We start from the raw sequence: 12,722 nt of genomic DNA on the forward strand, positions 1-12,722 counted from the left end.
GGATCAATTTACCGTAGCAACCAGCCAGTAGGGTGAATAAGGGTCTGGATAATGACACGGCCTGGATAGAAAGACATGTAATACTGATTTGTAGATTCACAGAGCAATAGGTTTTGGTTGCCGGGGTCAGTGACCCCCATGTGAAAGCTGAGCAGAACAGGCGCTATGAAAGTTAACTTCCCCTTGGATCGGAAGGGCTTATTCTCACCCCACCTCTTGACTTGTCTGTTCCAGTTTGAGGGCTGTTACAAGGCCTATTCCCGGCTGGAGAACCTGAAGACGCACTTGCGCTCGCACACGGGGGAGAAGCCGTACGTCTGTGAGCACGAGGGCTGCAATAAGGCCTTTTCCAACGCGTCCGACCGAGCCAAACACCAGAACCGAACCCATTCCAACGAGGTGAGAGCCCGGCCCAAAGCACCCCGTCCTTCCCCCGGGCCCCCCGCAGTATTGTAATATGTAACCCCCATCTATAATCCCATCTGTATCCCCCATCCTGTAACCCCATCTATAAGCCCCATCCTGTAACCCCCCTCCTGTAACCCCCATCTATAACCCCCATTCTGTAACCCCCTTCCTGTAACCCCCATTCTGTAACCCCATCTATAACCCCCATTCTGTAACCTCCATTCTGTAACCCCCATTCAGTAACCCCCATTCAGTAACCCCCATTCTGTAACCCCCATTCTGTAACCCCATCTATAACCCCCATTCTGTAACCCCCATTCTGTAACCCCCATTCTGTAACCCCCATTCAGTAACCCCCATTCTGTAACCCCCATTCTGTAACCCCATCTATAACCCCCATTCTGTAACCTCCATCTATAACCCCCATTCTGTAACCCCATCTATTACCCCCATTCTATAACCCCCATTCTATAACCCCATCTATAACCCCCATCCTGTAACCTCCATCTATAACTCCCATACTTTAACCCCCATTTACAGTATAACCCCCTATTCTGTAATTCCCATCTATAACCCCCATTCTGTAACCCCCCCACCTGTAACCCCATTCTTTAACCCCCATCTATAACCCCCATTGTGCTGACAGCAACTGCCCCGCCCCTCGCCCCGCCCCTCAGTAGCGCATGTTATGCTTGACATCCAGATATTATTGGCCCAATTCTCTCCGGGGACTTTATTTCCCCTTTACTATCGGCCCAGAAATCTCCTTTTTCTTCCATTGGGGACCCCGGGGCTCAGTAAGTCTCCCCTTGGGATTTAGGGCAGAAATTGCTCTTTTCAGTCCTGATATTAAATACACGCACCCCCAAGGCTTACGGTCCCCCCACATATTATAACCAAAGCTCTGGAAATCACCCCCATGTCCCTTTCCATAGAGTTAAATGTGAGCCGCTTGGTTACGGTTGGGTGGCATTTGGCCTGAACCCGCTGTCGGCCCGCTGGCACTTTATGGTGTCTCACATTAACTCTAAATGCCAGTCTAGGGCCTCATTGATTATTGCCCCCCAAAAGTGAGCGCTAGAGCAAAACTGCACCCCTTAGGGCCCATACAGAGAGCTGTTGCACTGTGGGTAATGGGCAGCACTGCATCCATAGTGAGGTGCCCCTGCAGGGCTCTTTGCCCCTTGGCACATTGGTGGGAGCTGCCATATTGATCTCAATGGCTTCTCCTTGGCAGAAACCCTACATCTGTAAGATCCCGGGGTGCACAAAGCGCTACACGGACCCCAGCTCTCTCAGGAAACACGTTAAAACGGTACATGGACCGGAGGCCCATGTGACCAAGAAGCACCGCAATGACATCATCCAAAAACCTTCCGTAACCAAGGAGAACGGGGACAACGAGGCGAGCGCCAAGCTGAGCGGCAGGGAGCACCCCAACAGCGCCCCCAGGGAGCGGGAGGACTGCCTGCAGGCCAGGAGCATCAAAACCGAAGACAACATGGTGAGCGTGCCCGTAGCTAACAGGTTGGGTGGCACATTGGGTCGGGCACGTCGGGCACCTCTCTGTATAAATTCTGCCCGGGGTGGGAGGCGGCTGCTTATAAAGCTGTCACACAGTCAGGTCGTTAAACCGCAACGAGCTGCGTATTTATGGGAGACGTTTGTGATGCAGTAAAGTGAGAGCAGTTGGGTTTTATGGGCAGAAACACAGCAGCGCTAATGGCAAAATATAGCTCTGCAGCCTGCGGCGCCCTCCCCTTCATATTAACTGCCCCGAGTCAGCCCCATGGGTCCTTAACCCTGTGCAGCATTAGCAGCACCTTGCTTTATGGCTATGGCTCTATGGGTCTGGGACCTGTTATCCAGAACGCCCAGTACCTGGTGTTTTCCGGATAAGGGGTCATGCCATATTTTGGATCTCCTTAAAAATCGTTTAACCATGAAATAAACCCAATAGGGCTGTTCTGCCCCCAATAAGGGGTAATTATATCTTAGTTGGGATCAAGTACAGGTACTGTTTTATTATTACAGAGAAAAGGGAATCATTTAACCATGAAATAAACCCAATAGGGCTGTTCTGCCCCAATAAGGGGTAATTATATCTTAGTTGGGATCAAGTACAGATACTGTTTTATTATTACAGAGAAAAGGGAATCATTTAACCATGAAATAAACCCAATAGGGCTGTTCTGCCCCAATAAGGGGTAATTATATCTTAGTTGGGATCAAGTACAGGTACTGTTTTATTATTACAGAGAAAAGGGAATCATTTAACCATGAAATAAACCCAATAGGGCTGTTCTGCCCCCAATAAGGGGTAATTATATCTTAGTTGGGATCAAGTACAGATACTGTTTTATTATTACAGAGAAAAGGGAATCATTTAACCATGAAATAAACCCAATAGGGCTGTTCTGCCCCAATAAGGGGTAATTATATCTTAGTTGGGATCAAGTACAGATACTGTTTTATTATTACAGAGAAAAGGGAATCATTTAACCATGAAATAAACCCAATAGGGCTGTTCTGCCCCAATAAGGGGTAATTATATCTTAGTTGGGATCAAGTACAGGTACTGTTTTATTATTACAGAGAAAAGGGAATCATTTAACCATGAAATAAACCCAATAGGGCTGTTCTGCCCCAATAAGGGGTAATTATATCTTAGTTGGGATCAAGTACAGGTACTGTTTTATTATTACAGAGAAAAGGGAATCATTTAACCATGAAATAAACCCAATAGGGCTGTTCTGCCCCAATAAGGGGTAATTATATCTTAGTTGGGATCAAGTACAGGTACTGTTTTATTATTACAGAGAAAAGGGAATCATTTAACCATGAAATAAACCCAATAGGGCTGTTCTGCCCCAATAAGGGGTAATTATATCTTAGTTGGGATCAAGTACAGGTACTGTTTTATTATTACAGAGAAAAGGGAATCATTTAACCATGAAATAAACCCAATAGGGCTGTTCTGCCCCAATAAGGGGTAATTATATCTTAGTTGGGATCAAGTACAGATACTGTTTTATTATTACAGAGAAAAGGGAATCATTTAACCATGAAATAAACCCAATAGGGCTGTTCTGCCCCAATAAGGGGTAATTATATCTTAGTTGGGATCAAGTACAGATACTGTTTTATTATTACAGAGAAAAGGGAATCATTTAACCATTAAATAAACCCAATAGGGCTGTTCTGCCCCAATAAGGGGTAATTATATCTTAGTTGGGATCAAGTACAGGTACTGTTTTATTATTACAGAGAAAAGGGAATCATTTAACCATGAAATAAACCCAATAGGGCTGTTCTGCCCCAATAAGGGGTAATTATATCTTAGTTGGGATCAAGTACAGATACTGTTTTATTATTACAGAGAAAAGGGAATCATTTAACCATGAAATAAACCCAATAGGGCTGTTCTGCCCCAATAAGGGGTAATTATATCTTAGTTGGGATCAAGTACAGATACTGTTTTATTATTACAGAGAAAAGGGAATCATTTAACCATGAAATAAACCCAATAGGGCTGTTCTGCCCCCAATAAGGGGTAATTATATCTTAGTTGGGATCAAGTACAGATACTGTTTTATTATTACAGAGAAAAGGGAATCATTTAACCATGAAATAAACCCAATAGGGCTGTTCTGCCCCAATAAGGGGTAATTATATCTTAGTTGGGATCAAGTACAGGTACTGTTTTATTATTACAGAGAAAAGGGAATCATTTAACCATTAAATAAACCCAATAGGGCTGTTCTGCCCCCAATAAGGGGTAATTATATCTTAGTTGGGATCAAGTACAGGTACTGTTTTATTATTACAGAGAAAAGGGAATCATTTAACCATTAATAAACCCAATAGGGCTGTTCTGCCCCAATAAGGGGTAATTATATCTTAGTTGGGATCAAGTACAGGTACTGTTTTATTATTACAGAGAAAAGGGAATCATTTAACCATTAAATAAACCCAATAGGGCTGTTCTGCCCCAATAAGGGGTAATTATATCTTAGTTGGGATCAAGTACAGGTACTGTTTTATTATTACAGAGAAAAGGGAATCATTTAACCATTAAATAAACCCAATAGGGCTGTTCTGCCCCAATAAGGGGTAATTATATCTTAGTTGGGATCAAGTACAGGTATCTATGGGAGACGGCCTTCCTATAATTTGGAGCTTTCTAGATAACAGGTTTCTGGATATCTCATAATGGTAGCCAATGTTGGTGATTCTCGGGGAGGGGGTATCCATGTTTCCCAGGGGGTGTGTCCATGTTTCCCAGGGGGTGTGTCCATGTTTCCCAGGGGGTGTGTCCATGTTTCCTGGGGGGGGTCGGTGCTTGTGCAGTTTTGCTCACTAGGGCACAGTGTTTGTGTAACTCTCTGTGTGTAACTAATCACTCATTGCTCTTTGTGTAACTAACCTTCCTGTTATTCTCCCTGTTTGTATTGCGCCCCCCATGGACAGGCTGTGCCAAGGTGAGAGAAGCCGTGGGTAGAGCTAATGAACAAGGGGCAGTAGGATTGGGGCAGCAATGGGTATTAGAAAGTGATAGTAATTTGCCTTTATACTCTCCTATCTGCACAAGGCTGCTCCTGGCCTCCTATTGTAAAGCTAATGTTAAACCCAGCAGATCATTGCTGAAAACTATCCTGTTTGCCATTAAATATTCAATAAAAGGAAAAGGTTGATTTGTGACGTGGGGGCTGCGAGCACCCCCAGCCCTTCTTCACTAACTGTCATCTCCCTGCCAGATGCACCAGTCCAGCCCCGGCGGGCAGTCGTCCTGCAGCAGTGAGCCGTCCCCCTATGGCATTGACAGTGGAGTAGACGTGAGCCTGCACGGCGAGGGGGGCCTGGGAGAGCTGTTTGGATTGGAGGAGACCAGCCCGGTTGTAGACTCCACGGTGTCGTCCGGCGGCGCAGGGATCGGCCTGCAACTGCGCAAACATGGCGGAACCGCGGTGCAGAGACTGGAGCAGCTGAAGAAAGAGAAACTGAAAACGGTGAAAGATTCCTGTTCATTCATGAACCCGGCGCCGCCAGTCAGGAACACCCGGCTGCCAACCATCAGCGCAAACGGTACGTGGGGGTCCCAAGCCGGTGCCCGCGGGGTTGGCAGTGCCAGGCTAATAATGCAGGGGTGGTACAGGGCTCTTGTGAGAAATAGCTGTACCCCACTAATGCCCATTTACCCTCAGTCTAACGGACGATAGCTGTACCCCACTAATGCCCATTTACCCTCAGTCTAACGGACGATAGCCGTACCCCACTAATGCCCATTTACCCTCAGTCTAACGGACGATAGCCGTACCCCACTAATGCCCATTTACCCTCAGTCTAACGGACGATAGCCGTACCCCACTAATGCCCATTTACCTTCAGTCTAACGGACGATAGCCGTACCCCACTAATGCCCATTTACCTTCAGTCTAACGGATGATAGCCGTACCCCACTAATGCCCACTTACCCTCAGTCTAACGGACGATAGCCGTACCCCACTAATGCCCACTTACCCTCAGTCTAACGGATGATAGCCGTACCCCACTAATGCCCATTTACCCTCAGTCTAACGGATAATAGCTGTACCCCACTAATGCCCACTTACCCTCAGTCTAACGGACGATAGCCGTACCCCACTAATGCCCATTTACCCTCAGTCTAACGGATGATAGCCGTACCCCACTAATGCCCATTTACCCTCAGTCTAACGGATGATAGCCGTACCCCACTAATGCCCATTTACCCTCAGTCTAACGGATGATAGGTGTACCCCACTAATGCCCATTTACCCTCAGTCTAACGGATAATAGCTGTACCCCACTAATGCCCATTTACCCTCAGTCTAACGGATAATAGCTGTACCCCACTAATGCCCATTTACCCTCAGTCTAACGGATGATAGCTGTACCCCACTAATGCCCATTTACCCTCAGTCTAACGGATGATAGGTGTACCCCACTAATGCCCATTTACCCTCAGTCTAACGGATAATAGCTGTACCCCACTAATGCCCATTTACCCTCAGTCTAACGGATAATAGCTGTACCCCACTAATGCCCATTTACCCTCAGTCTAACGGATGATAGCTGTACCCCACTAATGCCCATTTCCCCTCAGTCTAACGGATGATAGCTGTACCCCACTAATGCCCATTTCCCCTCAGTCTAACGGATGATAGCCGTACCCCACTAATGCCCATTTACCCTCAGTCTAACGGATGATAGCTGTACCCCACTAATGCCCATTTACCCTCAGTCTAACGGATGATAGCTGTACCCCACTAATGCCCATTTACCCTCAGTCTAACGGATGATAGCTGTACCCCACTAATGCCCTAATGTTCTTTCCTTCCGCTCCCAGGTCCGTCACTCGATGCCCTCGGTGTCCCCAGCAATGTGCTCCTCGGCGGCCGGGCAGCGGAACTGTCCATGAATGAGGTGACGGTGCTGAACCACCTGAATGAGCGGCGCGACAGCACCGGCAGCACCGTAAGCTCCGCCTACACCAGCCGCCGGTCCTCCGGCATCTCCCCCTACTTCTCCAGTCGCCGCTCGAGCGAAACCTCGCAGTTTGGGGGCCGCCTGAATAATTCCAGCTCGGCGGATTCTTACGACCCCATTTCCACCGATGCGTCGAGGCGCTCCAGCGAGGCTAGCCAGCACAGCGGCCTTCCAAACCTGCTCAACCTCACCCCCGCCCAGCAGTACCGATTAAAGGCCAAGTATGCCGCGGCCACCGGCGGCCCGCCCCCCACTCCTCTTCCCAACATGGACAGGATAAGTCTGAGGAACAAGTTGTCCCTGATGGATGGAACAGACTTTCCGTTGCCTCCGTTCCGGCAGCTCCCCCTCCCGAGACGTTGCAGCGATGGGGATGCAAACCCGGGGCTCGCCGCCTTCCCCCATGAAATTCTGGGGAATAACTCCAGGCGGGCTAGTGACCCGGTCAGAAGGATTGGGGGGCCGGAGGGCCAAGCTCTCCCAAGGGTCCAGCGCTTCCATAGCATGAACAGTATGAACTCGTTGCACCCCCCGGCCCTACTGGAGCGGAGAAACGGGGGCCTGCAGCACTACACCCGCTCCGACGGCAGCCTCCACAGGCACCTCTATTCCCCCCGGCCCCCCAGCATCACTGAAAATGTGGCCATGGAGGCCATGTCCTGTGACGCCGATGTCCCCGCTGGGGACGATGACCTCATGCTCCCTGATGATGTCGTTCAGTACCTCAGAGCTCAGAACCGGGAGGCCCCGGAGCAGAACCTGCCTGAGTACAACGGTCTGGGCCGGAATCTGCAAAGCAACATGAAACCGTTCCATCACAACCCACCGGAACAACACCGGGCCCCCGGGCCCTACTCCGGCAGGAACTTCCCTACATTGGCCCAATGCCTCGGCCAGACGGCTAACCTGCAGGAGAACCACTTGCCAGTCCAGTGGAATGAAGTCAGCTCGGGCACGGTTGATGCCGGGGATCTACCCAAGCAGCCGCTTGCCCCAGGCAACTTAGCGGTTGTCCAGCAGAAGCAGAACTTTGCCCAGTACCAGAACTTCACCCCAGCGCCTGCCCAGGGGCCCCCCAATATTATGGGCCAGGAGTCGGTACAGAGGAATTTCAGTCTTAACGGACAGAGGTTTAATTATATGCAACAAAGACAACCGCAGTTGCGCCAGTGCCAAAATGTCGGTTCTGACTTGGGCCCCCAACAGAGCTACAGCCAGAACCAATCAATGCTGAGCCCGAGAGCAATGCAGGACGGCCAGAGCCAGCATTCTCCATCCTGTAACAACATGGCGGAGAGGCCCGGCGTTCCCACGCATTCGGCGCCAAGCAACACACTGAGTCACCAGCACCTCGCTGCGCGCGCAGCACCCACGCAGGGCTTCGCAAATAACTTCCCCATTAACCAAGACGGACTCCGCCCCCCCAACGCCTACACAGTCCCGACTCAGCAGAATGGGTTGGAGCCACAACAGAACACTCTCGGAATGTCTGGGCAGCCGTTCAACCACGGAATGATCCAGCCAAGACCCCCAGCTGCCCCACACCCCCCTAACCGACCCAGGAACATCCACCCGGGACATCAGCCTTCCTACATGCGGAGTCCGCACCCTGTCGGGGATCTGAGCCCGGCCCAACAAACGGCAGAGGCAACACCAAAAAGACCCAGCGAGGAGGCAGATCCGAGCCCCAAAGACAACGCTTTGCTTTATTATTCCGCGCAGATTCACATGTTCGAGCCAAATGGAACCTTCAGCCCTGGCATAGACTGCACGGCCCGGCAACTGCCCACCCTGCCCTCTCCGGGGGCAAATCAGGTCACGAGCACCGTAGACTCCCAAGGTCTGGAACAACCCCCCGTTATAGATTTTGACGCCATGATGGACGACGGGGATCACTCGAGTCTCATGTCAGGAACCTTGAGCCCCGGCCTCTTGCAGAGCTTCTCCCAGACCTCCTCCCGCCTTACAACTCCCAGGAACTCCCTGACGCTCCCCTCCATCCCCGCCGGGATAGGCAACATGGCCATAGGAGACATGAGCTCCATGCTCACTACCCTGGCGGAGGAGAGCAAGTTTCTCAACCTGATGCCCCAGACATTAGGGCTCTGAGACGCTCCCATTGCATTGACCCACTAACTGCCCCCCTTGTAAATACACTATTCTTGGCCCCTTCCCACCTCAATGCCTTCCATTTGCCCAGGCCACATATATATATATAAACTAAGAGCAATAAGGAGAGTAATTGAGACCCTTTCATATTAAAGCACTAAATACACTCATTTTAACCCCCAAGGTCTGGAAACCAGAGAGGACATTATGGATCCCCAAGAGCAGATCTTCCCTACGTGGTGGGGGCAAATATCTGCTCAGTAGACTGTTGGCGAGCGATGAGTTGGTCACAATCTTTCCAATTAAGGTCACATTCCTATCGGTTAAGGTTACTGGTAGGATGAGTAGATCATTATTCTTCTGCTCAAGGTTATTGGGGCGTAGAGTAAAGAGCTCAGTATCAGTAGTAGTTGTAGAGCAAAGAGTTGGTTTCCATCCTCCCCCCGAAGGCCATTGGTGGGCAGGATAGAGAGCTGGGTATGGTCCTGCCACTGAAGTTAGTGGGGATGAAAAGTTGCAAGATGGTTATGATCTTCCACTGAGGGTATTGGGGTGTAGAGTGAAGAGTTGGGTACCATCTTAGTAGACTAGAGAGTTAGTTACTATCTTCTGCCTGAAGGTCATGGGTGGGTGGGACAGAGAGCTGGGTATGGTCCTGCCACTAAAGTTAGTTGGGATGTAAAGTTGCAAGATGGTTATGATCTTCCACTGAGGGTATTGGGGTGTAGAGTGAAGAGTTGGGTACCATCTTAGTAGACTAGAGAGTTAGTTAATATCTTCTGACTGAAGGTCATGGGTGGGTGGGACAGAGAGCTGGGTATGGTCCTGCCACTGAAAGCGATCGAGGTATAGATCTTAGTAGAGCAGAGAGCTGGCAATTACCTTCCCTCTTGGGGTCACTGTTGGGGTGATTATCAAGCTTATTGGAGTGTGAGGAAAGATTATTGGGGTACAGAGTAGGGAGTTGGGAATGATCCCAGCACTGAAGGTTGATGGTGAGTAGAACTGATAGTTGGTGACCCCTTTAGGGGCATTGGGGGGCAGGGTGGAGAGCTGGTTAGCAGGTTATTGGGTTGTATTATCTTAAACTCAAGATTATTGGGGTGTAAAGAGTTTGGTATCATTTCAGTAGAGCAGAGAGCTGGGTAACATCACTTAACGAGTAGCACAGAAAGTTATAGTCTCCCACCCTTAGGATCATTGGTGGGGTGAGAATAAAGCTGATTATCATCCTCCCACTCCGGCGCATTGAGTAGGGAGCTGGTTATTATCTGCTACTGAAGGTTATTGGGGTGCAGAGTATCACCCTAGCACTGAAGGTTATTGGGGTGCAGAGTATCACCCTAGCACTGAAGGTTATCGGTGTAGAACTGAGACTTCCCACTAAAAGTCATGGGTGAGTAAAGCAGAAGGTCAGCTCCTTCTCCTCATTGGTTGGTGTAGAGCAGAAAGAGGGTCTTTTATATTGGGGTCACTGGGGGGAGAATAGAGAGCTGCTATAGTCCTGCCACTGAGGGTAACTGGGGTGCAAGTAGGGCCCCGGGGATCGGCAAGTTACTGGTACGTGGAGCAGAGTTGGTTATCAGATCTCCATGTGAGGAAGGGAGGGGGGTGTTCCCCGAAACTGTTATTGGCCAGTAGGGTGGGGGCTTGGTCCTCATCTTCCCATCTTATTGGGGGAGAGAGCAAAGAGCTGCTTTACACACTCACAGTAATAGACCGGGGAGGCAGGTTACATGGACTGGAGCTTTGGGGCTGTAGCTTTGGGGTAATTGGGTAAGTCCTAGTATTGGCTCGGGGGGGGGGGGCTTGGGTGTGTAGATGAGACAGAAGCCACAGTAAATTCCTACAAAGACCCCTCCTTTTAACATTAGCTTCAATGAATAGGGCTTGTGTAAAGCACAATCAAATCAGCTATCCACTGAGATACCTCTGTATAAACACCCCCCCCCCCCAGCTGCAGCCTGTTAGGCTTTAAGATAAGGAGCAGCTCAGTATACAGTGGCTTGTTTTGATTACAGATATACAGCATACCCACGGGGTTACTTGGCATATGGGGGCTGTGATTGGCCAGGCACACACTGACACTGTAACATATGCCACCTTCCAGTACCCGTGCCACAAATTGGCATTAAGCCAGTGCCAGGAACACACAGGGATGCAGATCTGCCCTTCATGCCCATTGGGTTTCCAGCAAGACCTTTGCCCCTACTGTTTGTCATGGAACTCAGCCTGGCACATAATGCCATCCAAAGCAATAACAGGATTCCTGTCTCCCACAATGCATTGCAAGCGAGGGCCCCAGGGAGAGGGCTGCATGTCAGGGGTTAACCGCCTGGTCCATACGGTACAATACAGTGACTGGGGCCCCCCTGCATTCCTGTACATAGTGTGTATAAAGGCGCCGGGGCAAACGCTCCGGAATTTCTAACTCATGAACATTTGTAGCATTTTTTACATTAAAAGAATTGAGTTGTGAGTCGCATCTGTACAGAGACACCGTTTTGTATAATTAAACCATCATTTTTGCACTTTGTCTCTGTGTTTCTTATGGAGAGGGACGAGCCAATCGGCTGTCACTGGGATGCTGGGAGTTGCTGGAGTGAGAGTGCCCCCCTGTATTACCGTGCCAGGATAAAGCTGAGGGAGGTGCAGGGGGGGAGCTGAGGGAGGCACAGGTGAAGGGGGAGGAGCTAAAGGAAGCGCAGGGGGGGAGCTGAGGGAGGCACAGGTGCAGGGGGAGGAGCTGAGGGAGGCACAGGTGCAGGGGAGGAGCTGAGGGAGGCGCAGGGGGAGGAGCTAAAGGAAGCGCAGGGGGGAGGAGCTGAGGGAGGCACAGGTGCAGGGGGAGGAGCTAAAGGAAGCGCAGGGGGGAGGTGAGGGAGGCACAGATGCAGGGGAGGGGCTGAGGGAGGTACAGGGGGAGGAGCTAAAGGAGGTGCGGGGGCTAGGGGAGGAGTTGAGGGAGGTGCGGGGGGGATCTGAGGGAGACACAGGTACAGGGGGAGGAGCTAAAGGAGGTGCAGGGGGGAGCTGAGGGAGGTGCAGGGGTGGAGTTGAGGAAGGTGCAGGGGGTATCTGAGGGAGACACAGGTACAGGAGGAGGAGCTAAAGGAGGTGCAGGGAGGGAGGTGCAGGGGGAGGAGCTAAAGGAAGCGCAGGGAGGGAGCTGAGGGAGGCACAGGTGCAGGGGAGAAGCTGAGGAGGTGCAGGGGGGAGCTGAGGGAGGTGCAGGGGGAGGAGTTGAGGGAGGTACAGGGGGAGGAGCAAAGGAGGTGCGGGGGCTAGGGGAGGAGTTGAGGGAGGTGCGGGGGGGATCTGAGGGAGACACAGGTACAGGGGGAGGAGCTAAAGGAGGTGCAGGGGGAGCTGAGGGAGGTGCAGGGGGAGGAGTTGAGGAAGGTGCAGGGGGTATCTGAGGGAGACACAGGTACAGGAGGAGGAGCTAAAGGAGGTGCAGGGGGAGGAGCTAAAGGAAGCGCAGGGAGGGAGCTGAGGGAGGCACAGGTGCAGGGGAGAAGCTGAGGAGGTGCAGGGGGGAGCTGAGGGAGGTGCAGGGGGAGGAGTTGAGGGAGGTGCAGGGGGTATCTGAGGGAGACACAGGTACAGGGGGAGGAGCTAAAGGAGGTGCAGGGGGAGGAGCTAAATGAAGCACGGGGGAGCTGAGGGAGGCACAGGTGCAGGGGAGAAGCTGAGAG

At 50.9% G+C, this 12,722-nt stretch overlaps 1 protein-coding gene across 1 annotated transcript in view; it reads left to right on the top strand.

Annotated features, from left to right (window-relative positions):
- gli2 (GLI family zinc finger 2) overlaps positions 1 to 11,555 on the top strand; it is an 81,815-nt gene extending 70,260 nt beyond the window's left edge. Inside the window, exons 11-14 of the mRNA XM_002943283.5 lie at positions 235 to 399; positions 1,646 to 1,912; positions 5,166 to 5,493; positions 6,776 to 11,555. Of these exons, the coding sequence (XP_002943329.3) occupies positions 235 to 399; positions 1,646 to 1,912; positions 5,166 to 5,493; positions 6,776 to 9,024 (3,009 nt within the window). The 3' untranslated portion in view covers positions 9,025 to 11,555. The remainder of the gene's footprint in view (positions 1 to 234; positions 400 to 1,645; positions 1,913 to 5,165; positions 5,494 to 6,775) is intronic.
- The last annotated feature ends 1,167 nt before the right edge of the window (positions 11,556 to 12,722 follow it).

The sequence above is a fragment of the Xenopus tropicalis genome, chromosome 9 (genome assembly GCF_000004195.4).
Source record: "Xenopus tropicalis strain Nigerian chromosome 9, UCB_Xtro_10.0, whole genome shotgun sequence".
NCBI lineage: Eukaryota > Metazoa > Chordata > Amphibia > Anura > Pipidae > Xenopus > Xenopus tropicalis.